At 34.9% G+C, this 25985-nt stretch overlaps 4 protein-coding genes across 4 annotated transcripts; 2 read left to right on the forward strand and 2 right to left on the reverse strand.

Annotated features, from left to right (window-relative positions):
• Positions 1–541: 541 nt before the first annotated feature.
• On the reverse strand, positions 542–2107 carry LOC129899473 (E3 ubiquitin-protein ligase RING1-like). The gene is made up of 2 exons (XM_055974459.1): positions 928–2107; positions 542–622 (listed from the first exon to the last, which is right to left on the reverse strand). Exon 1 carries the CDS (start codon positions 2000–2002, stop codon positions 929–931), a length of 1074 nt encoding a protein of 357 aa, XP_055830434.1. The 5' UTR covers positions 2003–2107; the 3' UTR covers positions 542–622; position 928.
• A 2406-nt stretch (positions 2108–4513) lies between these two features.
• Positions 4514–16332, reverse strand: LOC129898623 (uncharacterized). Its single transcript, XM_055973235.1, has 10 exons — positions 15876–16332; positions 13006–14769; positions 12564–12912; positions 11685–11769; positions 11505–11561; positions 11004–11063; positions 10696–10917; positions 7007–7281; positions 5713–6883; positions 4514–5278 (listed from the first exon to the last, which is right to left on the reverse strand). The coding sequence occupies exons 2-10, from the start codon at positions 14630–14632 to the stop codon at positions 4805–4807; spliced, it is 4320 nt and encodes a 1439-aa protein (XP_055829210.1). The 5' UTR covers positions 14633–14769; positions 15876–16332; the 3' UTR covers positions 4514–4804.
• A 1804-nt stretch (positions 16333–18136) lies between these two features.
• Positions 18137–21231, forward strand: LOC129901310 (uncharacterized). The gene is made up of 6 exons (XM_055976453.1): positions 18137–18339; positions 18439–18465; positions 18588–18650; positions 20581–20659; positions 20774–20819; positions 20991–21231. The coding sequence occupies exons 1-6, from the start codon at positions 18298–18300 to the stop codon at positions 20998–21000; spliced, it is 267 nt and encodes an 88-aa protein (XP_055832428.1). The 5' UTR covers positions 18137–18297; the 3' UTR covers positions 21001–21231.
• Positions 21232–22218: 987 nt separating this feature from the next.
• Positions 22219–25738, forward strand: LOC129901364 (kinase-interacting family protein-like). The gene is made up of 3 exons (XM_055976513.1): positions 22219–22404; positions 23049–23165; positions 24516–25738. The coding sequence occupies exons 2-3, from the start codon at positions 23066–23068 to the stop codon at positions 25397–25399; spliced, it is 984 nt and encodes a 327-aa protein (XP_055832488.1). The 5' UTR covers positions 22219–22404; positions 23049–23065; the 3' UTR covers positions 25400–25738.
• The last annotated feature ends 247 nt before the right edge of the window (positions 25739–25985 follow it).

Raw genomic sequence — 25985 nt, forward strand, 5'->3', positions numbered from 1 at the left:
TGTCATATGCATCAAATGACAGTGCACGCCTCAAGTTTCTCTCAATGTACTCAAAAGCAAAAGACATAGAAAATCGCACAAGTCTGTTAAGGTTTTATGCACCAAGCACAATAAAAGATGCAAATACAACAGAAATAACTACAAACCTAAACAACAATAGTATCAACAGAGGAGTTAAAAAACTTCAATTAAGCAAAATATATGAAGTCAAAATCATGCCATCCAAGTTCAAGTATTTTACTGAATTTTTTATTCAAATGTATGTCAGTTTAAATTTCCAGCAGAGTTTCAATGATCGTTTTCTTACACTAAATTCAAATTTTGTATTCTAAATTACTAACATATTTGTCCCTAGGTTTCTTTAACAATTACTATATCAGCTTGACAGCTATATTTAGTGCCACCATCCAAGCAGAGCCCATGGGCAGTAAGGGTCATGGTCTTATCGCCTTGGTACTTGCATGAAACCACTGCTTAAGCGAGGCGAAGCACCGAACTAGCTTCAAGTGCTTGAATGACCCTAAATCGAGCCTTCACAACACTGACTTCTCCCACCTCCCACGTCTCTTTTTTCCTTTAGGTGGATTTGAATAGGAAGCTCACGGATGCGACCTTGTTTCCACTGAACAAAAGGAGATAGAGAAACAGTGATAAAAGCCAAACCGAGATAGCTATTGGATGGTTCCAGTTAAATATAAGCCATAAAAAATTATTTTGTTCTTCTAAATCTCAAAGGAAATAAAGTCACTACGGCTAGGAAAAGGAACTCGGAACCTTATATAAAGCAAATAATTTGAAACTCAAGCAATGCACAAACTATTCCTCAAAATTCCTTGTAATCTCAAACTCTCAAGTATACATGACTTTTATAATTAAACAACTACAAATATAGCAGATTTGGAAAATTTTCAGAACTATGGTACATACTTTAATCAAGATCCTCCTGTCTTGCTTGTCCTTGTCCTCCAGGACGTGAATTCGATTCCCCGTGACTATTATTGCTACTACTATTGTTACCATCATTATTCACTCCATCGTCGCTTCCCCCACCTCCACTGTTGCTTGTCTCAGCATGCGATTCCAACCCCCTTAACAGCCCTGGTAATGAAATCCTAACCCTTCTCTCCACTGTTCTAGGATTCCCCTGATTTCCTCCACCTTCTGAACGCAGAGAAAACAAACCAGCATTGTTTTCATTGTTATTAGTATTAGTATTCCTACTTGTATTTGTCGACTGCCGTGATGTTCTCCTATTCTCATAATCAGAATCATCAGTTGGCAACTCATACCGACATACAGGGCACGAATTATGCATTTCTAACCAAGGTAATATACAATTCTTATGGTACATATGCTTGCAAGGCATTTGCTTCACCAATTCGTCCAGCTCAAAACTATCTTTACAAACAGCACATTGTGATAAATCCGAAGTCAACAACTCATCACTCACCTTAACATCAGGAAGGCCCGAAACAGCCCATTTTGCAGCCGGTGGTGTACCATGCCTGTTCAAGTCACTCTCTGCAAGTTGTTGGATCAGCTGCTCAAGATCCGGCCCGACAAAATAGTCACCAAAGTTCTCTGGTAACCCATAATCACTTCCACCACCGCCGATAAGATTGTTTTCAAGCAGTAATCGAATAGTTGCACCACCATCCCTGAAATAGCTATTGATGAACGCAACAGGGTCTAATTCAATAGGTGATTGGCCGGAAAACGCGCCACCACCGAAGAATGCAGCAAGTTCATCACCGCCGCTGCCGCCGGAATCGGTGGATAAGGCAACCGGAATTCCATCTCCGAAGGGATTGTTGCCGGTGATAGGATCTGGAGGCGGGACGGTTTGGGATTCTTCTAAAAATGTACTATTACAATTAGGGCATGAGAGTTCGGAATTTGGTAATGGTGTTAAGGTGACAGTGCGTTGACATCCGTAACAGTAGTAATTCTGAGGTGAATTTCCGGCCATTTCTCCGCCGCCAAAGTTTCCGGCCGACGACATTTTATGTATATTGAGAATTAAGAATGCTATGTGTAGTTTTTATAGAGAGGAGTATGAGAGGGACAAAGAAAGAATTTACAAGACACATTTTTTTAATGTCAGAATTTCAACTTGAAATTTTATTTACACATGTAATTAAGATTTTTTAAGCTATATATGAATATTAGGAGTGACCATTTGGTATTTGGTTTGAGATTTTTAAATTTTAGGTTGGATAATCGGTAATTGGTAGTTAAAAATAGATATCAAATATTAAATTTTTAAATTTTTATTTGATAATTTGATAATTGATAAATCAGACTTCAATACAGTATTCGGTAATATCTTGTTGATTTTGGAGCCAACTGTATTATAAAAGGTAATATCGTTGCTTTTATTATTTGTGTTTTTTATGCAAAAGCACGATATAATAGAAGATCATCAAGTAAGAATACATCAAAAAAATCAAATTGTACAACTAAAAGACATTTGTGCTAAGAAATTAGAAATCAATATACAGCCCAAACACAAATGGACAACCAAGGCAAATTGTTAGTGAAGCATATGTTTCTAATCTTTTCAGATTCTAATATTTTGTAACCAAATATAATGTTATGTAGCAGAACTGTGAAATACTGCTCATTACAACATTGTCAACATTTTATCATTTTGTACAATTTATCAGAAGACAGCACCATCAAAAGAGAAAAATCAAATGATAATTTCTTTTGTTCACGCCTTTTTTTTTACTTATATTGATGGCTTGTTGATATATATCACTTTTATTAAGTAAATAATTTGAAATTGGAGAAAAAACGAATACCAAATGTACTAATGTTGCATATCAAACCCCAATCTGAATATCGTAATTCTTAAGATATCGCATTGATAAACCACATATCGATATGTTTCTTTTATAAATAAATATTCGTGATTATGACTTTTAAAATACACATAATTTTATTAAAATTCACTAATCAACAATATAATTAACTGCTTATTATTTAATATAATTATTTCAGATGGTACAAATAATTTCTTCCCGCTAAACATGAGCTTGTTTTTATAAAATTTAAAATGATGAGTCTGTTTTAACAAATATAAGCCTGTGTGACATATTTTACATCTTTTTAAAAAATTGAAATTACAATTTTGAAATCTCAAATAATGTTTTCTAGAGAATTCAAATTTTAAAATCATGATCCCTAATCACATATTAAATTATTGATTTGAAATTATAATCCCAAATAGCATATCTAGCCATCTACCTAGCTAGTATCTCTTTCTTCTTAAAATTCGTGTCAATTCAAAATTAATATCTTCTAAATAGATGGTCCCTTGACAAGCCAGGAGAGTAAATAGCAATTTGGTGCATAACTACTATACAGGACTGTATTTTTAATAATTACCAAATGTAGCAACTCTATTAAAAAAATGACATGCGATACAATGTATTGGTAATTTGTTAAGCGTGTATCTATAATACATGCTTTGCGATTAAGGAGAAAATCACGCTAAGAATCTTTTAAAATAACAAAATTCAGTAAAATAAGGGAGAAAATCTCACATCCTCATTAATTAAATGCATCTGTATCTTCAGTACAAAGATAGAACACGTGATTTTATTTCTCTTTTCTTCTTCAATTTTTCAAACTCTAATGGCAACAGAAAGGTTCAAATCAGTCGAAATTTACATTTGAAAATATTGTATTTAAATAAAGAATGAAATATTATGGAGTGTATCACTGTATCTGAAGTATGGTGTGTATATTTCTAGCTTTCTGTTATGTCCAAGTTAACATAACATACCTTATTAATGAATCTAACTTTAAAATTGTGTGTATCATTGTTTCTAGGTTTTTGATTGTCCAATGTAATCACTAAATAAAGAATGAAATATTATATCACTGTATCACTATATTTAGAATGAAATACAGTTGGTTGTCTGTAATGTATAATTATATTTGTATCTAAAAAATATGGGGTATATCCCTATATATTAAGTATAGGGTACTAGAATCCACCATTGATTATCTATGAAAGCTTCACTATCATATGTGCAATTAATGGCCAAGTTTTACATACTTGTCTTCCTTTGAAGCTTATGACTAATCTATCCTTTCCTTTCTAATGAATATCCTTCTAACCACATTATTTTTCGATAAAAACTTACTCATATCCGATATTTACACAACAATAAATTCATGTTATATGTTTGCATTTTAAGTTCTCATCACTTAACCAAGATTAATTAGTAGAACAGAAAGTATCTAAACTTTTTTTTTTTTGACATTCCACACCCTGTGGCATTTGGGGTTTAGGGCTTTAGGCATGACCCCAACCGGTAGATATATCAAATAAAAGTAGTACAATGAGGACTTAAAATGGAAGTTAATAGTTAGTACAATATACACAAGTATAGGAATCAATGTCATTGCGTTCTTTGGTATTTACTCCAACTGATGCCAACTTATTTCAGTGGTATTAAGCTGTTCCCATCAGAAAATATATTTTTGGTTTGGTTTTAAGGAATTTGATTCAATTTCATTTGTTGAATTCAACAAAAGTTAACAATTAACGTTATATACATGATACATTCATTTCCTTTTCTTTTTTTTCTGGAATAGAATATTACATATGCACTTGCAGAGCTTGAACCTTCCCATAGCAGCAAGAGAACTTTCAAAAAAATGGGGCCAACTACCCTCCCAGCCCTAATATGTTATATGAAATTAACACATTCAAGAACCATACCAACCATGAGACTTAAGAGGCTACAAAAGCTAAATCAGCCAACTTTCGTTTCCAATCATTAAAGCAAAATCATCCTACTTCAGCTTTGTTAGTACTGTTCGGACTTTCCTCATTCGTGTCAGCAATCAAGCTTGTGTCTGTTTTCCTTGAAACTGTTCTACGTGCACGTTTCCTGGAATTCCTGTGTGAAGAAACAACAGAAGATTGGTAGACCTGTTGTGGCATGTCAGAAGCAGACTTCTGTACTGTAGGGTGATCTCTGTCCCGCCTTGATTTCTTTCTAGACCTCTTGGAACAAGTAGGATCTTGGGGTTTGCCAGCAGAACCACTGGAATGTCTAGACTTAGACTTAGACTTGACTTGGGGAGAAACTGGCCTAGGTGGATTTGAATTCAAACACAGAGAACTGGGCTGGTCATCCGTTGCTTTATCAAACCTAGTAGCATGGCCTTCAGTAATGCTATAGGAATTTCCTTTCGAATTACCATGTGTATTAGGTACATGTTCATCATAAGAGTCGTCCAATGCAACTTTATCCATCTCCTGGCCAAAACAAAGTTATTGAGCAAAATAAAAGTAAGCAGAAAGTTGGCACGGGTCACGTTAAGACTGCAAATTCTGAAGCTTATGCTTCTTTTCTCGTCTTTTTTGATGAGAAGATAGAGAATGAAGCTTATTATGCTTGTAACTTAGTGTTGATGCAGTAGTTTCTGGGTGCACAATGTTTCCTAAAGTGATAACAACATGCATAACGTTATAACTTGGGCACAGATGAAAAACAAAATTATCAAGCTTGAGGAGTAATAAGAAAGATTGGCACTTTACCACCTAATAATAGGAACACCAGGAAGTTCCTGACATTCTTTAGTTAAAAAGAAAAAACATGATAGAAAGAATAAATAATTTGGGAAGCAACAACTGGACTGCCTTAATGGAAATCCTCAGAAAAGTTTAGCAGAGTTATTTTCAAGAGATACCTCATTTTCATCATTGGTTATCTCCTCAGATTCAAATATCTCCTCTCCTTCTGAGTCCTCCATCTCCTCACACTCAAACTCTACACTTTCTCCTATTTCTTCCTCTGAGTCACTAAGCTCTTCCTGCTCCATCACAATTTCTACAAGAGACTGGTTTTCCAAATCATCACCGCCATTTCCAGTTTCTTCATCGCTGGACAAAATCCTTGCAGTGGCACCTGAATCACTATGCTGGGTGGTTCTATTTGGAGTTCCACTGTTTAGAGAATTTTGATCTCCAGAAGCACTATTAGGTGATCTTTCCATAAAATGGTCAGCCACCCCTTTGCTCCCAATGGCTTTCTGTTTACTGGACGTGAAACTCAAGTGCATCTCCAAGTCAACCTCATTGCTTTTTGCCAAAGGGCTAGAAGGTATAGAACATGCAACATTTGAACTACAATCGACAGAATTCTGAACTTGAGTGCACCATCCTCTTGTTGTTTCTGAGGTACAAGAGGGTCGTGCAACTGCAGATGCAACTTCCAAGTCACAATTTGCATCATCAGTTCTTTGCAGGAGTGGATGAAAGTCAAAACCAGATGATATTGAAGTTTTATCCCTGGGATTAGAAGATTTGTCAAGAAAGTTAACAGTATGGGCTGATTGGCGTGGATGATGAAAGAGGCTAAGATTAGGTTGACAACCTGAAAAGAAATTGAACGAACTGGATGTACTAAAACTAGAGTTAGACTGATAATATGGCAAAGGGCCATCTTCAGTGGTCCGGAAGAGTAAAGGATGCATCTTTAGACCTGACTCATCTTTTTCTTCTGCAACATTCTTATTATCCTTTGACACACCAGTTTCCTGTAGATTCTGAGTACTTATATTGTTCCTCCCAGCACTACTGTTAAATGGTCTATCTTTCACAAAATAATTAGTATATGGCTTTGCAACATTTGCATTTTTTGGGACTGCATTGTCTCTCACACCATCACCGGTTGAAGCATCCCCACCAAAAGCCCTCGGATATGTTCCAACATGATAGCTTTTGAAAGCCGACTGAGACATTACTCGAACAGATGGTGGAAGATTAACAGGAGGCAGACCTGGGGCTAATTTAACTAACTGCCCATTGTTAAATTTATGGGCTCCGTTTCGCAGCGAAAAGGACTCAGTTTCTGACGACCTTCAAGTCAGATGATAAGCATAGTGAGTCAGCATGATGGAGAATGCAGAATGTATGCAACCTCAAAAACACACACATAAACAAAGGAGCGAAAAAAAAAGAGTACAAAGATGCAATGAATACCTTAGAGAAACAGGGAACTCGTTAGAGATGTGGGATTGCCAATTTCTAGAACCACTGTTATTCATCTTTTCAGCAATTTGAGAACTCTCCACACCCAATAGCTGGAGTGGAGGAATTTTCTCTGCCAGGTTTGACATAGAATGATTCACTTGGATGCTGGATACAGCAGGCCTCCAATCTGCCAAAAAAGCCTCGTGAACATACGCTTCCTCATTTCTGTCTGTACAATTATCTGCACCACAATTTTCTTCAATAGCGCTGTCAGCAACATCATCCTGAAATTTTTTCATGAGCAATTTATATATAACTGCATCCAGGGGGTGCATTGGAAATTACAGAGCATTGAAGTTATAGAACATTCTCGAAAGTGTAGGAACCAACAAAATCCACTCATCAATCATTCAATTAACTCAATTTCAAGAACAAAACAATCACTCAATTATCTCTGCGGTCTTAGTGATTTTGGCATCAATTGATGGACCCTAAACATGCTCGGAAACATGCATCAAAACTCATCAGCCACATCACAATATAAAAACAACAGATTTACATTTTAGTCTCCTCTTAACTCTTTTTCACATACACCGGGAGAAAGGGTTACGATCATCTACGTAAAATCTTCCAACTACTCACAAATCTTGCTCCCCCTTAAAATGAGTGCATGTACATCACACCTCCAGAAAAACTTGTTTCCGAGAGCTCTCCCTACTTCCATTCCTCTTTTTTACTGAAGCATTTCTGCCTGGCCACAGGTTTCATCATTCTTTATTTTAGCTCGGTACAGAGGAAAGAGGGAGCAACCCTTAGAATGGAGATGCCAATCTTATACAGAAAATACCGATGACTTAAGCCTCTTTCTTCTTCTTATAGGGCGTTTAAAGAGTGTGACTCTTTAGTTTAATTAAGTTCCAACACAGGTAACGCTTGTTGCATATGGTAAAGCCTCTTTTGCTCAACTTGTCCTGAGCTAGACATGCCTCATGAACTACCATCCAGCCATAGCACGAACATTGGGAAAACCTCTAGTTGCACAATAATTTACCAAAAACAAGAAAAAATATTCTACTACATGATGGACAACTCTTCGGCACCAACATATAAACATTTATATCTGTAGTCATGCAAGGTACAAGCATTCTCAGCTTAGCTAAAACATTTTGCAAGTACAAAAGATCACTAACAGGCCTTAAATATAATTCTCATAGGTCCAGTTAGACAGGGCAGATTGCTTAAGCATGTTTATAAATCAATCAATAATCAGTTACACGTCAAACACAAACTTGCTGGGCTCAGCTATATGAATCCTCTACATTTATTCCAATATATTTCAACCCATCTCATTCCAAAATTGGAAAATAATTTGTCTTTTAAGCTAAATTAAGGGTTCTTTAAAGCTAGCTATCTGAATATCACAGTGATATTTAGAATTAAAAAGAAGGAAACTGACGTTTAGTATCTCTTCGAAAGAGTTCTGTTGATTCTAATCGATGACTAACTTCTTTAAAAACTGCGTTAGCAACCGTTGATTTTAGAAGAACTAAGGCTTGTCTATTTAAATGCCTAGTCTTGTCCATTCCAGGGTACAATTCCTCTTCTGATCTATTCCATTCCAAAATACTATTCTTTGTAAGACATGAAAAACAACCAGCCACGTTACTGAGTTGCTGCCAATTCTTCTTTGTTCCTAGTCAGTTCTTCAACTAACTTCTTCCTATACAATCATCCCTACATTGACATGCTAGTTTCCAACCAACCTAAGAATACTCCTTCTCCTGGCAAAATCGGATCTAGCGTAATTGTAAAACTAACAACTGAGCTTTAATCACAAGAAGTTGATATCACCAAAATAAATCCTTTGCTTCCATTGTGTTTGTTCTTAGCTAATTCACATTGATCACAAGAAATCATATGTCTTTTGGGACTTCCCTCCATGTGTTACATGCCTACCTCGTCCATTCTTAGGATATTAATCACCAAGTTGTACTTTGAAGTCTATATAGGACATGATCAAACCATCTTATGCGATCTTCTTTCATTTTACTATTCACTATGTCTGTCACTTTGCACACTGGGCCTGATGTTACTGAAAATTCACGGATAATGACTGCATGATGATTAGAAGATTAATTATCGTGTAATATTAAAAAGATGAATCTACTTCTTTTAAATGTCACAAAGCAAAACGACTTTTATATAGAAGCAGTGAGTCCCTCCCATTTACTATTGTTACCCCAGACCTCTAGATCATCCATTAGGTTTAGACTATCTATTTATTATATATCCATTTTTCCATCTCTATCGCAATACCTTCAACTTTAGCCTTGAATTGAGAACAATGTTTTGAAACCCAACCAATCAGCAGTAATGAAACATAATTCGTTGGGCCATAGGTATGTGGAGCCCGCTGTTAGGGGAACCGTAATTAAATCATAATAAACAGAAGACTTTGATAGCTCTCTTAATATTTCTGAGAATCAAATTTTATTTTCTTCCTCCTGCAATCACCAGCAGACCATAGTTATTATTTTTCTTTCTCCTCCTGTCAGCCACTGTCCACACTATTGTATCCCCAGATCCTTGTTGCTTGGCCCACACCCCAAAGACATCATGTTCTCTCCTCTTTTGCTAGTTCAATGAAAGACCATCATTAATCGGTTTAAGGATAATCTCCATCCTTTGTTATAGAAATTTGATTTGTCTTGAGTAATCTCTTCTGCAAAAAGATTTTCAAGTAGGCTATAGTACAATCTATTCAACACCCCAACTTTATTCAAACAAGCATTAAATAATATCTTAGTCATAACATCTATGAGTATTTTTACATGTTAGATAAAATAGATTACTCTTAGTCCAATCCAATTCTTCCGGCTCCAGCTCCGGCTCACAGCTTCAAAACAGACTAATTTCAAGATCACTAATCCAGCAGGGAACCAATAATCACATTCAATGCAAGTCCAAGGTAGCTGCAGCAAACTGTCCTAATCTATAGTAACTGCAAGCAAGTCTAGTCTACTTTGATAATTGTGGAGTACTAAAGAAAAAATCTGGATATACAAATAGTAAACTAAATCACTTCAAGGAAAATTGAGATTAGGGTCAACTAGAGATTGTGTAAACCAAAAATTGATTTTACGTTAATCTGAAGATAGAAGAAGTCAGACTAGACACTAGCAATTAGTCACATTGCATGATCAGGTTTAATACTATATCAAATGAACCATATATAAACCAGTTCATGCTAGAGCAAGAAAACCCATCTTAGTATGAATTTCAGAAAACTGCCATTAACCAAGATTCAGGTAATAAAATTTGACCCAGCTTCTAATTTCTAAAAAGAACTAAGATTCTTACCTGATTCCGCAATCATGACTATATTTCAGAATAAACCTAATTAAGTCTCACATGCATAAGAGACTTTTCCCTATTTATACCAGCTCCATGCTCCATATTTGATGGCAATTACTAGCAATTGGCTAGATGACATTTCTGGTATAGTGATATGGTAATAAGAGAAGAAGAAATATTTCTACTGCATAGGTGAAAAAAATAATCTTGAAACAATGATATCAAACTATTCACCCGACTGTAAAAGAACATACTGGCGAGTCAGATACTTCTTGACAAAGTACACCTTTCTGATATCGACAGTGGATGCAAAACAACAGTTTGAATGGAAGAAGCAATCTTACCTTCTTTCTGGAAGAAATATGCCAAGTTTCCAAAGCACCGGATTTTAGTTTTTTTCTCTCTGATTCATACAACCGACGTTTTGCCTTCTTACTAGCATCAGATATATATGATTTCTGTGTTCCAATAGCAGTGCGCCACTGCCGGGGTAACAAGGAAGGATCTCTATAAGGAACAATAAACTTCCACACGGACATCCAGTCAAGCTTGAACACCTTCAGGCCCTGCGTGATCATGACCATGTAAATAGTGAAGCAGCGACAATGGAAATGATGATACAGTGGAAATGTATATTACCATGTAAACTTACCTCTTCAATACGTGCAACCTCTTCTGCTGTCAAGGGAGAGTTTTTCAGCCTCCGAACAGCCTACAAGATTCATTACAACATTATTTACCATGCTCAATGACCATGATAATCAATCAAAAAATCTGAATGATATTGAGAATAATCAATAAAAAAATGCATTTCTAGCAACATATTTTGAAAATACTGAGTAACTGCAAAAAAAAGATGATGATTCATGGATGCATTATGATTGCAAGTTGTAACTTGATTTGATGAATCGGGAAATCATTGTAGAGTTAAAGACATTCTTGGAACAGTTGAAGAATTGGAAGGAGAGATCATCAATTTCAAGCTGGCTTCAACATTTCCAGCATGTCCCAAGTCCCAAGTCCCAACTGATAGAATGAATAGATTGAGGAAGAGCTTTTGCTGGAACTTTTGAAGCAGTTAAAATGGAGCCATAATGTTAACACTATCATTGTTTCTTAATGTTCTATGTGCACTACTGACTAGTAAAAAAACCTTTATTGGATTATCAGGTGCTTTAGATGATGCGCGATTCTTCTGCCGGACAAAAATCTGCAAAAAGGGTCGAGTATTTCACCATGTTCAGCACAATTTAGCACTAAAACTACAATGAAATCAAGAGGATAAATAACTGATAACGGAGTTGTTGCCATCAAAAGTGCACATAAGAATCACCTGATGCTTAGATTTGCAAGGAAGATACCGCTGCTGAATTGCTTTCCAATCTGTATTATACTCCATCAAACCCAATGCTAATAGTCTGAACCAGATGCCAAGGTTATATTACTAAACTTATCAATAAAGGTAAAAGCAAAACATCAACATATGGGTAAAATGGAGATTATCCATAATATTATAACTTTAAGAACATTGTAGGGAATTGATGAAACTGCCTTAGGGGAAAACGAATAATACATTGTATTTAACAAAAGCACAATGAAACGACTAGTGAAATCTTTATTTCAGAACAACTGCTAGGCTCTCATAGATATAGGTAATTAGCTTCATTCAGTTGTTTTCATACTCAATAGATGCAACAGAATTCTTTTCCTCTTTATGACAACACCTAATTTTGTGTCATGCTAAGAAATAAGTGGCAAAGATCATTTATTTGGGAGAAACTTCAGAATGCATTTATTTTTCATAAGATGTGAATTCCAACATTCAAACTTTGCAACTCTAAACCCTAAATAAATTCACTACTTTCTCATTTATCATGCGGAGAAATAAGTTGTACGAGGGATCATTTATTTGGGAGAATTTTCAAAATGTATTAGCTTTTCGTGAGACATGAATTCCAACAATCCAACTTTGCAAACTCCAAACCCTAACTAAAATCACTACTTTCTCTTTTCTTCCTATAGCAAGGAGTTTAGTTTACCACCTATCTATATGGCAGAGACTGACAAATGTGGAGGAGATGAGCAATACCAACTAGCAAAAGCAAGAAGGCACCAAAGTTTACACAATTTTACAATCACGACCTAGTCAGTAAAACAACTCATTTCATAAGAAAACTGCTGTTGCACAAAACATAAAAGAAAATAAACTCACTCATCCTCCGCATCAGTAAAAAGCACCCGGTTTGCTACCACTGCAGGGGGTGGCTTATGGGGATACAGAGCAGGATTAAACAAAGGATAGAAGCGCTGAGATAACTTAGCAATCTCTTTTGGAACAGGAACAACTGCCTGTTTTTTAGCTTTTTCTACTAATACAGCAGCCAGAGTCTTCTTTGATTTTCGAGAACTTGATGAAGAAGGAGGTACAACGTTTGAAAACAAGGAAGCACACCCATCAGGTTCAGCAGTAAAATGAATATTTTGCACAGGAAACAAGGGTTCCTTCTCCGAGCAGCTGTCATTCAAACCTCCTACTTGCCGACATTGGTAATCTTGCACGGCTGTCAATAAATACCACCAGTGATAAATTAAAGTAACATAAACTGAAAAGAATAAGAAAACCAAATGAAATTTAGTGTTCTAACATGATATACCATGAGAAACGTCATCCATGAAGTCTTTAACTAATTTGATTGGAGCCACATCAAGAACAGATAGTATTGGACCACTTATATAAGGTACCCAGGAGCCTAAAGGGCATCCCACCTGATAATTTGTAATAGTTTCATGTCTTCCTCTTGAAGGAGAAATTCTTTCAAAAGGCTGCACCATGTTAAGTCCGGACGAGCAGCCTCCCTGCACATCATGTGCTGAAGACATTTTGTCGGTAATTTGGACAGGCGAAGTATGCAAAGGTTCATCAGACACCGAAGGACAAACATACGGGGAGAAGAAGCAAAAACTGGGATATGGCACACGCCTACTTTCTAATACTTCATCACGTTTACGAAGCATGAGGGAAATCAGCTCCCCAACATCAGAAGCAATGTGCCGTTTGGCCGGCTCAAGAACACAAACAGCAAAAACCTGAATAAGAAGTTGAACATGCTCATGTATCAAACAATGTAATTGTCCTATCTGATGGGGAGTAAATCCGTTCACAAAGCCATCATTTGCCAACGGCAGACTGGATGGAGGCATCATGTTTTTTGCACCATGTACAGAGTAAGGAGAAATGGGAAGATATGGTAACAAAGGGCGTAGTGGCCTGTTTGACAATCCTAAAATCTTCTTCTTGTTCTCAAGAGAAGCTCTTTGGCGCCTGGTTTGCCTAGTCTTAGGTCTTCGACCAACAGCCTCATACTCTTCAATATCATCCTTCAGGTGTTCATCAAGGTCACTCTCCAATGCCTCCTCAATTTCAAGCTCAAAATCTGCATCATTGTCTTCATCTTCATCATCAACATTTTCATTATCTTGTATATTTCCAGAATTTCCATCTCCACCGTGTAAAACAGCTGCAAGAAACTTCCTGTACTCTTCTTCATCATTGACATTCTGAAGATCATCCTCGTCATCTGTTTCCTGAAGAAACGTCTCAAGTTCATCAAGTGTAAAGCTAGCAAGTGAGTAGCGTGCTCTAGTGCGCTTACATATAGCATCCTCATTATCCATATCTATGATGGATCTAACTGAATTTGCTATATTGTTACACCCTCCAACTGAAAGATCCTCAACGTGATCACCCCGTCCACTCAACACAGTCTTCTTGTTATTTGAAATTCCACTTTCAGGTTCAGTATCTAGAGTGGATTCTCTCTCCTTAGGTTCAGAAGACGAAATTTTCTTCAAGCCTTCTGGACAAGCCTCAGAAGAAGCTCTATTTTGCATCACAATCTCCTCACCAAGTTCTTTGTCTCCAATGAGACAATCCTGTGAAAAATCTGGCAATCTTTCTTTGCAACAAATTCCCAATGATTCAGCAATGTTCTCCCCACTGTCAACCACATCAGCATCCAGACCTTCGATTTCTGAGCTCAGACTTGAAGAAGCCTCTAGAGAGACAGTTTCTTTTAACAAAGGATTAAAATCCATATCCTCTTCCTCATCTTCGTCATACTCATTCTCATTGTCACCCCTGTCACAATCACCATAATGGTGTTTACTCTTTTTTTCATCAGCCTCTTGTTCTCGAGGACTTCCATTGTTGGATATGTTGCCGTGTACCAGGAACAAATTCTCCTGATTAGACTCCTTAGCTTCAGTTGAGCTCAAAGACATCTTCAGCACAATATTTGAAATGGTTGATGCAGAGGAATACTGACAAACATTTAAATAAGCAAGAACTAAACTGTATCATCAAAATGACAAATATTTGCCTCTTCCTCCAAGAGGCTCCTCCACATCAGCCTGTTGACCTGCAAATCAATTTTTTCAAAAAGCAAGGTTGGTTGGAAGCACTAGAAAAAGCTGAATGATACTCACATTTACTGTTAGTACAAACCCACCTAAATCGGAAATGTAAAGTAGAATAGACAAGCAAGAACAAGTGTAGTGTGAACAGGGAAAGCACATAAAAACTAAATCTCACAATCCCAACCAAACCCCACACTGCATCAAATAGTTAAAACTTGTCATTTATTGAGAACTAAACCAGGACCAAAACAACATCTGGGTTCAAACATTAAGGCACGTAGATTAACAAAGTAGTAACTTAGGGTGTGTTCAATATGGAAAATGTTTTTTGATATTATCACGTTCCGTTGGTCAAAAATTTTGGAAAATATTTTCACTAGGAAAATAAGTTGCTTAAAAATGAGAAAAATGAGTTCCTTAATGGAAGTAGGGACATGTTTACAAGTGGCATTCCACATTGATTATGTCCTTCCCATCCTCCAACCCACCTCATATTCACCCCCACACCTTGTAGCCCCCACCATCCAACCCCATCTCTCATAGTATTTGTCTATATTATATATAAATAGTTTTAGGATAATAATTTTTGCATGCATACCCAACACAAGAAAATAAGTAAGAAGCCAAATTTTCCTTATAAACATTTCCTTCGTACCGAACATACCCTCAGTGTGATAACAGCTTTCATGAGCAACTTTTTTTCTAATTCAGCATAAACTGCATGCAACACCAGAATGTATTAAAGTCTGTCAAGAATTAGGATTGAGCATTGATTTGATCGGCTGAAAGACCTGATTTTTTAACTTCCCATTCATGCCTTTCCTTACTCAACCCAACCAAAATTCAAGAAGAAATAATCAAAGCCTAATGCAACAAGTTATTCAATTGGAATTCACCTTAGACCGAAGCACTTCCTTCTAATTAATAAAAAACGTTATACATCCTAGTAACACGCATGAGTTGAATTTTTTTTTGGTGAATATTCATATATGACATAGAAACCTAGTCGAATTTTACACTTTCACATGGTTTCATGATGAACATAAAAAAATGTTAACTTTTTCAATCTTTTAGAAAAAATTAAGTCAGAGTTGAAATTGAAATTTACCTGAGGTCTGTATGAAATTGAACTGAAACTAACAATTGAACAATGGCTTCAGAAATAGTAAGCTTGCCGTTTGCCCAAAGCTCCAACTTTTGGAAGAGGTTTAATTCATCCAAAACTGCTTCTTCTTGTGCCAATTTGCAACTGTGACGTCTCCAGTTCAGGTAAATTACTGACAAAAATGAACCAAAATACCTAATTGATCCTACAGAGCGCTCAACAATGGCCGATCAAACTGACAGAGAGAAGGATTTTTTCGTTTTGGATTCAGAGGGTGAAAACAGAGACCCGGAAACCCGGTTGGGTGGGTACAATTGTGACTTTACGCTTTTTGCCCAATTTATTTTTCTTCTCATTTGTCTTTTTTTTTTTTCCCCTCACCAAGTCGAAAGTAGCATTTCATTAGTTTCAAATCAACATAAAAAAAGTATATTGAAGGAAAAGTTAAAAACTGAAGTTCAATTTGTGCAAGAGTCTCAAACTATACAATGATAAAAGAAGAGAAAATAATAAAATAGAGAAGAATGAAAAAAAATATAAAGATGAATCTAATATTATATCTGCTTGTTTTTCTCTTGGTTCAATTCTCAAATTAGGGTTTTGGGGTTAAATAAGAGTGGGTAAATGTAACTGATAATAATAATGGGATGAAAAAGTAGAGTCACCAAATTTCAGGGAATTAAAGAGGTTTCAAGAATTTTTAAACGTTTCTTTAAATAAAGATGGGAAAGTGACGATTAAAAATGTTACGAAGTGTAATTAAGAGATAATTAAGAGAGTGATTTTTTTTAAAGAAAAATAATATACAACACATTAAAGTGGAATAAATAGATTGAAGGTCAAAAGAAACGAGAGTGGAAAAAAAATTGTGTTATAGGACATAGAAAAAAATGTCACAAAATTTTAACTTTTTATAAAAGAGAAATACACTTTCATATATTATTTTAAATATTAGCTTCAAAATTTGCTTCATGTATATTTCAACAACTAGTTACATGAGGTCGTGCAAGCACGAGCCCAATATATGTTATTTTATTTGTTTAAATTTTATGTGGTATCGATTAATTTAGGAGAGTCAATTAAATTTTTATTTGAATTTTAAATATTTTAAGTTATTAAATATTATGATTTATAGTGTCTTTATGTAATTTACAATAATATATATCACTCCCCTTGTCTCAATTTATTTGGTACAAGCGAATTTTTGAGAGACAACAAAATTTATAATATTTTGTAAAAATATTATAAAGAGAGAAAATGGAGTACAAGGGGAAATCAGTCAATTCATCACTGATCTTAAGCTGCTCACATTTTCTTCTAAAATTTTTAAATATTTTAAGTTGTTAATTATTGTGATTTATAGTACTTTTTACATATTTTTTCAATAATACATATTACTACATCTATCCCAATTTCCAATTTATGTGGCATGGAAAAAATGTCGAGAGTTAACCAAAATTTCAAACTTTTTAAAATATGGCCCAATATATATTACTCCATTTATCTTTATTTGTGTGGCACAAATAGAACTAGGAGAATAACCAATTTTTTATATGATTTTTAAATATTTTAAATTATTAACTATTGTGATCTACAGTATTTTTAACGTCATTTTCAAATAATACACGACACTCACTCTATCCCAATTTAAGTGGCAAATGTGAAACTTTAAGAGTCAACCAAATTTTTAATATGTTTTTTTTAAATATCTTAAGTTGTTAATTATTGTGATTTATAATGCTCTTAATTAACGTAATTTTCAAATAATATATGTTACTCCTTTTGTCGCAATTTATGTGTCATGTGTAAAATTTCAAGAGATAACCAAATTTAGTTTTTAAAAATATTTTTAAATTATCAATTATTGTGATTTATAGTACTCTTAATGTATTTTTCAAATAATACATGTTATTCCTTCTGTCTCAATTTATGTGGCACGAATGAAATTTCAAGAGTTAATCAAATTATTAATATATATTTTTGTTAATTATTATAATTTATAATATAATTATTTTTAATTTAATTTATAAATACATATAACATACTAAAAAGAAAAATAAGACAATCAAAATAAAACATTTAATTATATGAGGAGTTTGGGATGATTAAGCTGTAAACTTGACCAAGCTGCTCACATTAGGCTTCTATAATAGAGTAAAATAATATATATGTTTAAAGTAATAACTTCACTAAAATTGCACTATTTTAAAATTTTCTGGCTATACTTTAAATAGCAGTCTTAAAAGATTCTATTTACGCAAATAGTCCCAAAATTTTAAACAAACTACACCACAAGCCCAAACCCGATTTCATCTCCGCTAATGTAATACGACATTTCAATTCACAAATAAAGCAGCAAGATTTTAGTTCTAGGGTTTTGATTGTGGAAGAGTAACTCGTCGGAGAAACAGTAGTAGCAGCAGCCATGGCTAGCACCAAAGTACAGAGGATTATGACCCAGCCTATTGTAAGTATCTTCCTCCTTCACCGCTTCTTCCTATGACCAATTTTATACTGTAAACATTTTTTGCGCTAAATTTGTTTTTTGTTTTTGTTTTTTTTACAGAATCTGATCTTCAGATTTCTTCAGAGTGTAAGTTTACTATTATACGTCTTTTTTTAAGTGTAATTTCTTCTTATCAGTTTAACGATTACGCATAGGTTTAATTTCCGGCTACTGTTTGAGGTATAATTTATGTGAAAATTATTTTGCAGAAAGCTCGCATTCAGATATGGCTATTCGAACAGAAGGATCTGAGGATTGAAGGACGTATTATTGTATGTTTTTTTAAAGATTCCATTTCTTGTTTTCATGTTTATAAGAAAAAAAGGATTTATATTTTTTTCTTATATGAGTTTCCTCTTACCCAATGATTGTGCCACTTACTTCTGGTGCATTCTCTTAGTTGCTTATTAATAGTCCCTTAGAGCATGCAGTAAATTAAGTTATTTCCCGGAGTGAATGCAGCATAGAATTTAGAGGCAATGCCTCCCTCTATTTTTTGTTTGGGTATGGATGGAATTGCTCTATTTATTTTTTATATATTGGGTAAAGATCCATAGGATTTTGTATGAGCTGATGAATGAGCAGCCCAGGTTAGAATTTTCGACTGTGAGATTTTAAAATGGTTTTGAGATAACAAAGGTGCATAATTTGGACGTATTAAGGATAAATTCCCAACAAAGGTATAAGGCAGTAAAAGAAAATGAGACAACTTGACTAAATCATCTGGCTGTCGGAAAGCTCAGCAAGGAGAAAAGCAGTTTAAGCTCATATCCCTTTAACTATCAACTTATTATCTTTTATAAGTCATGTAGCCTTTATTTTTTGTGAATTGCAATAGAAATAGTACCAAGAGATAGCTTCATTGTTGTCATGAAAACTTCCATTTCATGTAGCAAGCTCGTAAGTCGTAGTTGACATATAGGTAGTGGACTTTAGATTATGGCTCACAGTTAATTCCTATTGCTGAGCGCACAGGCCTATCTAGTTAGCCATACCAAATAAATGTTGTACTCTTATGTAAAGTTTAGTCTTAATGAGCACGTTAATTTTAGTTTGTTGTGTCAATGCTTGCATATACTTGCATTTGGGATAGACTGGACTGCTCAGAGTTCTAAAGAGGAACTTTAATTCTCTAAAGCAACATTTTAATGAAATATCCATATTGTATAGCCTTGTGTTAGAAGAGCTCTGACCTTTTCAATTGTAGTCATGTTATGGTAGTATGGGTCAAAGGATTGAGAAAGTGTATTCTTTCTTAGAACCTCTTAGGACTATTATTTGATCATTGATTCCTTAGTCAAATCTACACTATGGGGATTATTGAGAAATCATCTGTTTCCACGCGAAACTTTTACATTGTTTTGAGCATTTGTTGGCCTTCAAATTTCATTACCTATTTTTCTGGTTATTGCACCATACACTTCAAAGTCTACAATTTTTCATCCATAGATGCAAAACATAGTGCTCTCCTTTATTGATACTTGGCATCTTCGGACTTCGATAGTCTTGCATATAATCATAGCCATATATTCCTCATGCGTATATATTCTTTCCGATTCCTTTTACTACTGTTTCCTTGGAACATCAAATTAACTCTAAAAGAAAACTGCTAATGCGAAGATGTAACTAGAAAAGTTACTGTATGAACATCAGAGAACTTGGATATTGATCTATTTTGCTACCTATGTAGTTTGGATTTCCCAAACTTTGGTTCTTGGTTAGGTGATGTGGATTACATATTGTTGTCAAGATTTCACAGGGGCTTGGGAAGCTATAGATTTTAGGAAGTAGCTTCATTATCGACTTGTCAGACATCAGATGACTGAATAAGCTTTAGCACTACTTCATTTGGTGTTAACATATTCATTATTGTACCCTTCTTATTATGTAGGTCTTTTAAAATCTGTATCTAGCATTGCATGAATTAGTTTTTGATGAAGGTTGATTGCACATGTTCTCTGCCAGCAGATTAAAAAATGATTTCTGATGGATGCCCTTGAATTAAAGCTTTTGCATGACACGGCTACTATGTGCTTTTTTCGCTAGAGTTGTACGTCAGTGCACTTGGGAGAATGCAGAAGTATTATTATTGCCGCAAACTTTTTGTGTGGCCTCTAGATTTTTTCTTGGTTTTTGGATTTAGGTTATATTTCAGCTCACTTTTAGTTGTTGAACGGGAGATAATTTGTTTTTGTTGTTTAGGGTTTTGATGAGTACATGAATTTGGTTCTAGATGATGCTGAGGAAGTCAATGTGAAGAAGAATAGCAGAAAGCAGTTAGGTGTGTAACAAATAACTTTCAACCCAAAGCCTAACCTTTTTTCCCTTAGAATTACAAGGAAAAATCATATTCTCTACACCTTATGTCCCTAAAATGTCTTTGTTTCCTCTGCAGGGAGGATTCTTCTGAAAGGAGATAATATCACATTGATGATGAATACGTATGTTATTGACTCATTGTTATACCTCTTCTCCTGATGCTTTTGAAAACATAGTTAATAACTCCTAACAAATATCTTATCACCGCCATTAGGAAATCTCTCCCTTTTCTTTCTCCTTTTTGGGAAGGCAATGTTAATCACACACTCATTTTATTTGTTTAATTTATTTAGGGGGAAATGATTTCTTGTCAGCTGGATCACGGAAGAAGTTCAAATTTTTCTGGCAAAAATCAACTATGGGAACATGTCTTTGTGGACAAGGAGCAGGATGTTAGACTCACATCATTGTGTTTGAACTTCCATTTATGTTTTGCTATATGTATATTCAGCATGGTGTCCTTGAATCTAATACTGCATTGATGTCATGGCTCTGACCTCTTTTTATACAGTGAAGAGTAGCCTTTTGACCGTTTCTCTATTGTTGGTAGTATAGTAGTCACAATTATATTACAGGCAAAGAAGTGTGTTAGCTAAGAATTTAAGTATTGGTATATGGATTTTGCATGGCTAATTTGCTTAGGGTGGAGACTAGACGTTCATTGACTCTGTGCTTCCGGCTCACGACTGAGTTTATGTGCTTCATTCTTGACGTTCTCGCTAAAATTTCATCAGTAAATCTTGGAGAGAAGTTTCTTGTTTCTCAGCAAACGCTCATGAGAGATCAATAATTCATGTATGTACAAGAAGGGCATGAGAAACAACACAAGTCTTTCTTTTGGGGGGACACATCAGGGTGAGATTATTTTTCGTAATCCTTGTAAAATGAGACAAGATTATGATGTGATTTTTCACGTTTTGAATTTGAGTTCCGTGAAATGTGACATTAAAATAAATATTGACGAGAAAAGATAACCCCTCCAAGGGATAAATTAGATATGGAAAAGACAATCATTGAATTGCCCATTCGAACCTCTCCAGCTGTGTCTGGCTGCTTTAAATACTACGTACGTCCTTAGAGGGTACCATTGTCGAGAAAAAGCGGTGGTGCCCTTTTGGAAATATTCAAGTTAGCTAAAAAGGAATATCAAAGTTTAAACTTAAAAGATTTGTAAAAGTTATTGCTTTGGGACAACAATTTTACTTGATTTTTTTCTTTTGAGAAAGTTAATATTTTGTGTAAATACTAGCCTTCCTAAATGAGTTTTCAAATCATTATTTAATTACTAATAAATTCTTATGACTAAATCAGTATATATTTATAAATAGTTAGCGTGCTTTTAGAAAATATTCAGTTGAATTAAACATTAAAAAGAGCAATTAGAAATTAAAAGTTATACTAATAAACATGAAGTTAACTTGGGGAAATTGTTGTTTCTCTTGATACTTGACAAATAAATTTTCTAATAAATTGAAATACTGGTGATAAAACTAATACTATTTATTGTAAATACTAGGGGCAAATTTTGAGCATTTGTAAGGAGTAACTATTTATAACCAAACAGTGTGTATATATTAGTGCCAAAAAAATCCTAGTTGGCATATGTAAAAGGGAAGAGAGCTTAAAAGACAACACAGTGCTGCTACTCTTAAAGGCAGCTGCTGGGCACAAAATTGTTCTTTTCAGTGATCAACAATTTTCACTACGGTATGCTTCCTCTATTTTCTTCTTCAACTTTTTTGTTAATTACATAGCGAGTGAGGGAAGTGGTATCGGTGGAGGAAAATCGAACTCTCACTAATAAAATTAGTTGAAAGTTCGGATAGTCAACCAACCGGAGCTACTAAAATCCCATTTTTCAACCATAAGTTTTTTCAACTTTGTTGTGTTTCCAACTTTATTACTGTTTCTCAAACATTACATATTCAATCAACTGGAGCTATATATATGCTTGTGATCATGTCTTTTTTAAGGGGAAAAAATGCGGTAGTTTTTGTCTTACATTTTTAAGCTCCTTGTGTCCTGCCACCTAAATTCTCACTTAAAGAAAGAAAAAAAAGGTTTGTTTAATGATAATTATTTATATTAATACTACCTTCACCTTGAATGTTTTATGATTCATGCCATATTTGTGATATTATACACTTTTTTTAATCCTCCTTAAGAGTTCTCACTCTTTTTGCTCCACTCGAATCCAAGTTTGAATCCACAATCTTAGGATTTAGAGTTGGAGGGTGTTTATCATCGGTCTTATTTATTATGGATAAATAACTATAGATTCTCTTTGCATTATTTACTTTTAATGTATTAATTGATGAAAGAAGGCATAATAAAATGTTTTTAATGGGTAGGTGTTTTGCCTGCTGAAATGGAAGCAAAACTGAAAGCAGAGAAAAATTGTGCTTCTTCAAAGCATTCAATGAAGAGAAGCTTCAGTAGACCTTCTTGGCTTCTCTGCACTATTGCCGGTACATACTACTTGTAATTTTTTTATTACCTCTCTTCGTTCAATAGTTTTAGTTCAAACTCTATATTTGTATTTAAAAATTCACTTGATATCTATAAATATATTATGTAAGTTGCGTTTTTTACAAATTCATAATCCATATACTCAGAATCCTAGTTCCGCCTCTATAAATACTGTAAATAATTTAGCGATTATTAGTTCCAAATGTTGGATTAGCGAGGGGAAGGGGGGTTATGGGGTCCATTATTCTGTAGTTTTTCTTTCCTTTGGAAGTGTATGAGTAGAAAGTATCATGTGATATGAAGTGTCATTTTCTTCTCATATATGATGAACCTCTTGCTTATTTCAAAAAGGCCGTGTCCTTTTGCTACCTTAGCTGTTTCTGTCTGAGGCTTAAAGAGTAGCCAAAAAAAAAAAACGCTTCCTTTTTTGAAATTTGAATAGTAGGACCTCCCTTTAAAATGGATGTATCTCACCATTCTGCTGTGTTGCAGAGAGAAAATAATGTCTGTTTCCTCAGCAGAATCTGTTCTTACATTAACAGTACCTTTAATCCTTCTGCAGATCTCACGATGGGTTCATAGATTCGGTCTAATCCAATGTCAAACCTTGTATATAGTACTCCCTCCGTCTTATTTTATGTGGCACCAACACGCTGTTTAAGGAAAAAATGAAGATTTTTAAAACTTGTGGTCTAAAACAATCATTAGATTTTTATGTGGCTATAAATCCATTTCATTAAGTTTATTTTAAAGTTAAAATTGTTTCTAATTATAGTAAGATAGTATTCTTTTTAGAACGGATTAAAAAGAAAAGTATGTCACATAAAATATGACGAGCGGGAGAAATACATTAGAAAATTATCTTTCTTGTCTCAAAATTCACAATGTCATAGTCTGATACCTACCTTTTAGGTACAAAAAGCTCTAATGCACTCTGATATCCCCAAAAAACTATTGTTAATCCTGTGTATATATATGCTTGGAACAAATATGGATAGAGCTTAATATACGTTTGAAAATAAATTCTCAAACTCAAGGGGTAAAGTCTACATACGCTCTACCTTCCCCTGATCTCACTTATAAAATTACAATGGATATGTTGTTGTAAATTGTATGGAAATGATAACATAATAAATAGGTAGCAGTTATCTTTTTTTCGAATTCAAACTACTAATTTCATTGTCACCTATGTCAACATCTGTCACTGTTGCTCATGGTCCAGGCAAGAGCTAAAGGGTCCATTTTTGAACTTGGATTTCATCAATCTAAAAGATGTAGAATTCAAATTTTCAAATGCTTCACTTGTCAAGTCAATAGCATATATCTATTGATTGTGTTTTTTTCTTCAGATTTGGACAAGAAGATGAAGAAATTGGTACTGAACATTCCTAATAAAGAGGGTGCTGACAGTTTCACAGAACGCGCTGATGCCTATTACCAGAAAAGGCCACAGCTTCTGGCCTTACTCCAAGAATTGTACGACAACTATCTCTCTTTGGCAGATCGCTATTGCCAAGCACTTGCCAAGAATCATCATCGTCGAAATTCCTTTCCTATTCAATCCTTCCATTTTGATGATAATGATGATCAATTTGACAAGGAGGAAAACAACGGATCAGAGATTATTGATTCTGATGCTGAGAGTTCATTATCATATCAGCCTCCAGTTCCACCCGCACAAGCCAAATTTGAATCAGACATGATTGTTGCAGACTTGGTGATCAGAAGTGTTGACTGTGAAATCATCCTGCACGAGCTTAGTCAAGTCGACAAGCATTGCAACGAGTCATCAAGGAAGATAGAGTTGCAGGAAAGCTTATTGGAGTTGTTGGAATCAGAGAGATTGATCTTGTTAAATGAGAACGCGAGATTGGGATACAAAGTGGCTTCATTGATGGAGGAGAATAAGGGGTTGTCTTCAGAGTCTTTGTTCGTGAAGAGGAAGGTAGCTGAGCTTGCAAGGTGCATGCTAAACAGGAGGGAGGATCATAGAGTTTGTGTTCTTAGTCGAAAAGTTGAGGATCTTCAAGGTCAGATATATGGATTGGAGAGGAGGAACAATGAGTATTATGAGCAGCTACTGAAGCATGAAGAAGAGAAAAGGAGCAGATCCAAGATGAAAAAGGGTGAACAGCAGAGAAATGGTAGTGCTGAAATTGGAAAGAATGTTCCCAAGTTTTGGGACAGGGTTAAAAAGCTTGATGTCTTCCTTTGTGCACCTGAATTCAACTAAACCTATTGTTAATATGAGAAAATGAGTGTGTTTCAACTTAAGGTTTGCTGCATAAAAAAAGATAGCTTTATCACCACACTAAGTTCTGAAAAACACAGGTTGTACGTTGAGGGATCCTGTAGTAGAATGTATAAGAATAGTATTGAGAAGTTAACCTATTGCTAATATGAGAAAACAAGGGTGTTTCAACTTATAGTTTGCTGCATAAAAGAAGATAGCTTTATCGCCACACTAAATTCGGAAACACATGTTGTACTTTGAGGGGTCCTTTGGTAGTATTGAATAGGGTGTATTATTAATGCTGAAATTAATAATGTTGGGACTATTTTCCATCTACTATTTGGTTTGGTGTATTAAGGGAAAGTTTGGTCTTTACTCATGCTTATTCATGTGTTAGTAGCCTATTCATGCGTTTACTAGGTCATGAATAGTTATGCCAATCAAATTCCCAAGTACACAGACAATATCATGCAAAAAAACTATCTACTTGCCAGGTTCAATTTGCACAGCCCTACTCCATGCATCTATAGGGGCACTTGCACCAGTTGAGAGTTGTACTTCCATGGGCTAAGTTGACACCCCAGGC

The sequence above is a fragment of the Solanum dulcamara genome, chromosome 8 (assembly GCF_947179165.1).
Source record: "Solanum dulcamara chromosome 8, daSolDulc1.2, whole genome shotgun sequence".
Taxonomy (NCBI): Eukaryota; Viridiplantae; Streptophyta; class Magnoliopsida; order Solanales; family Solanaceae; genus Solanum; species Solanum dulcamara.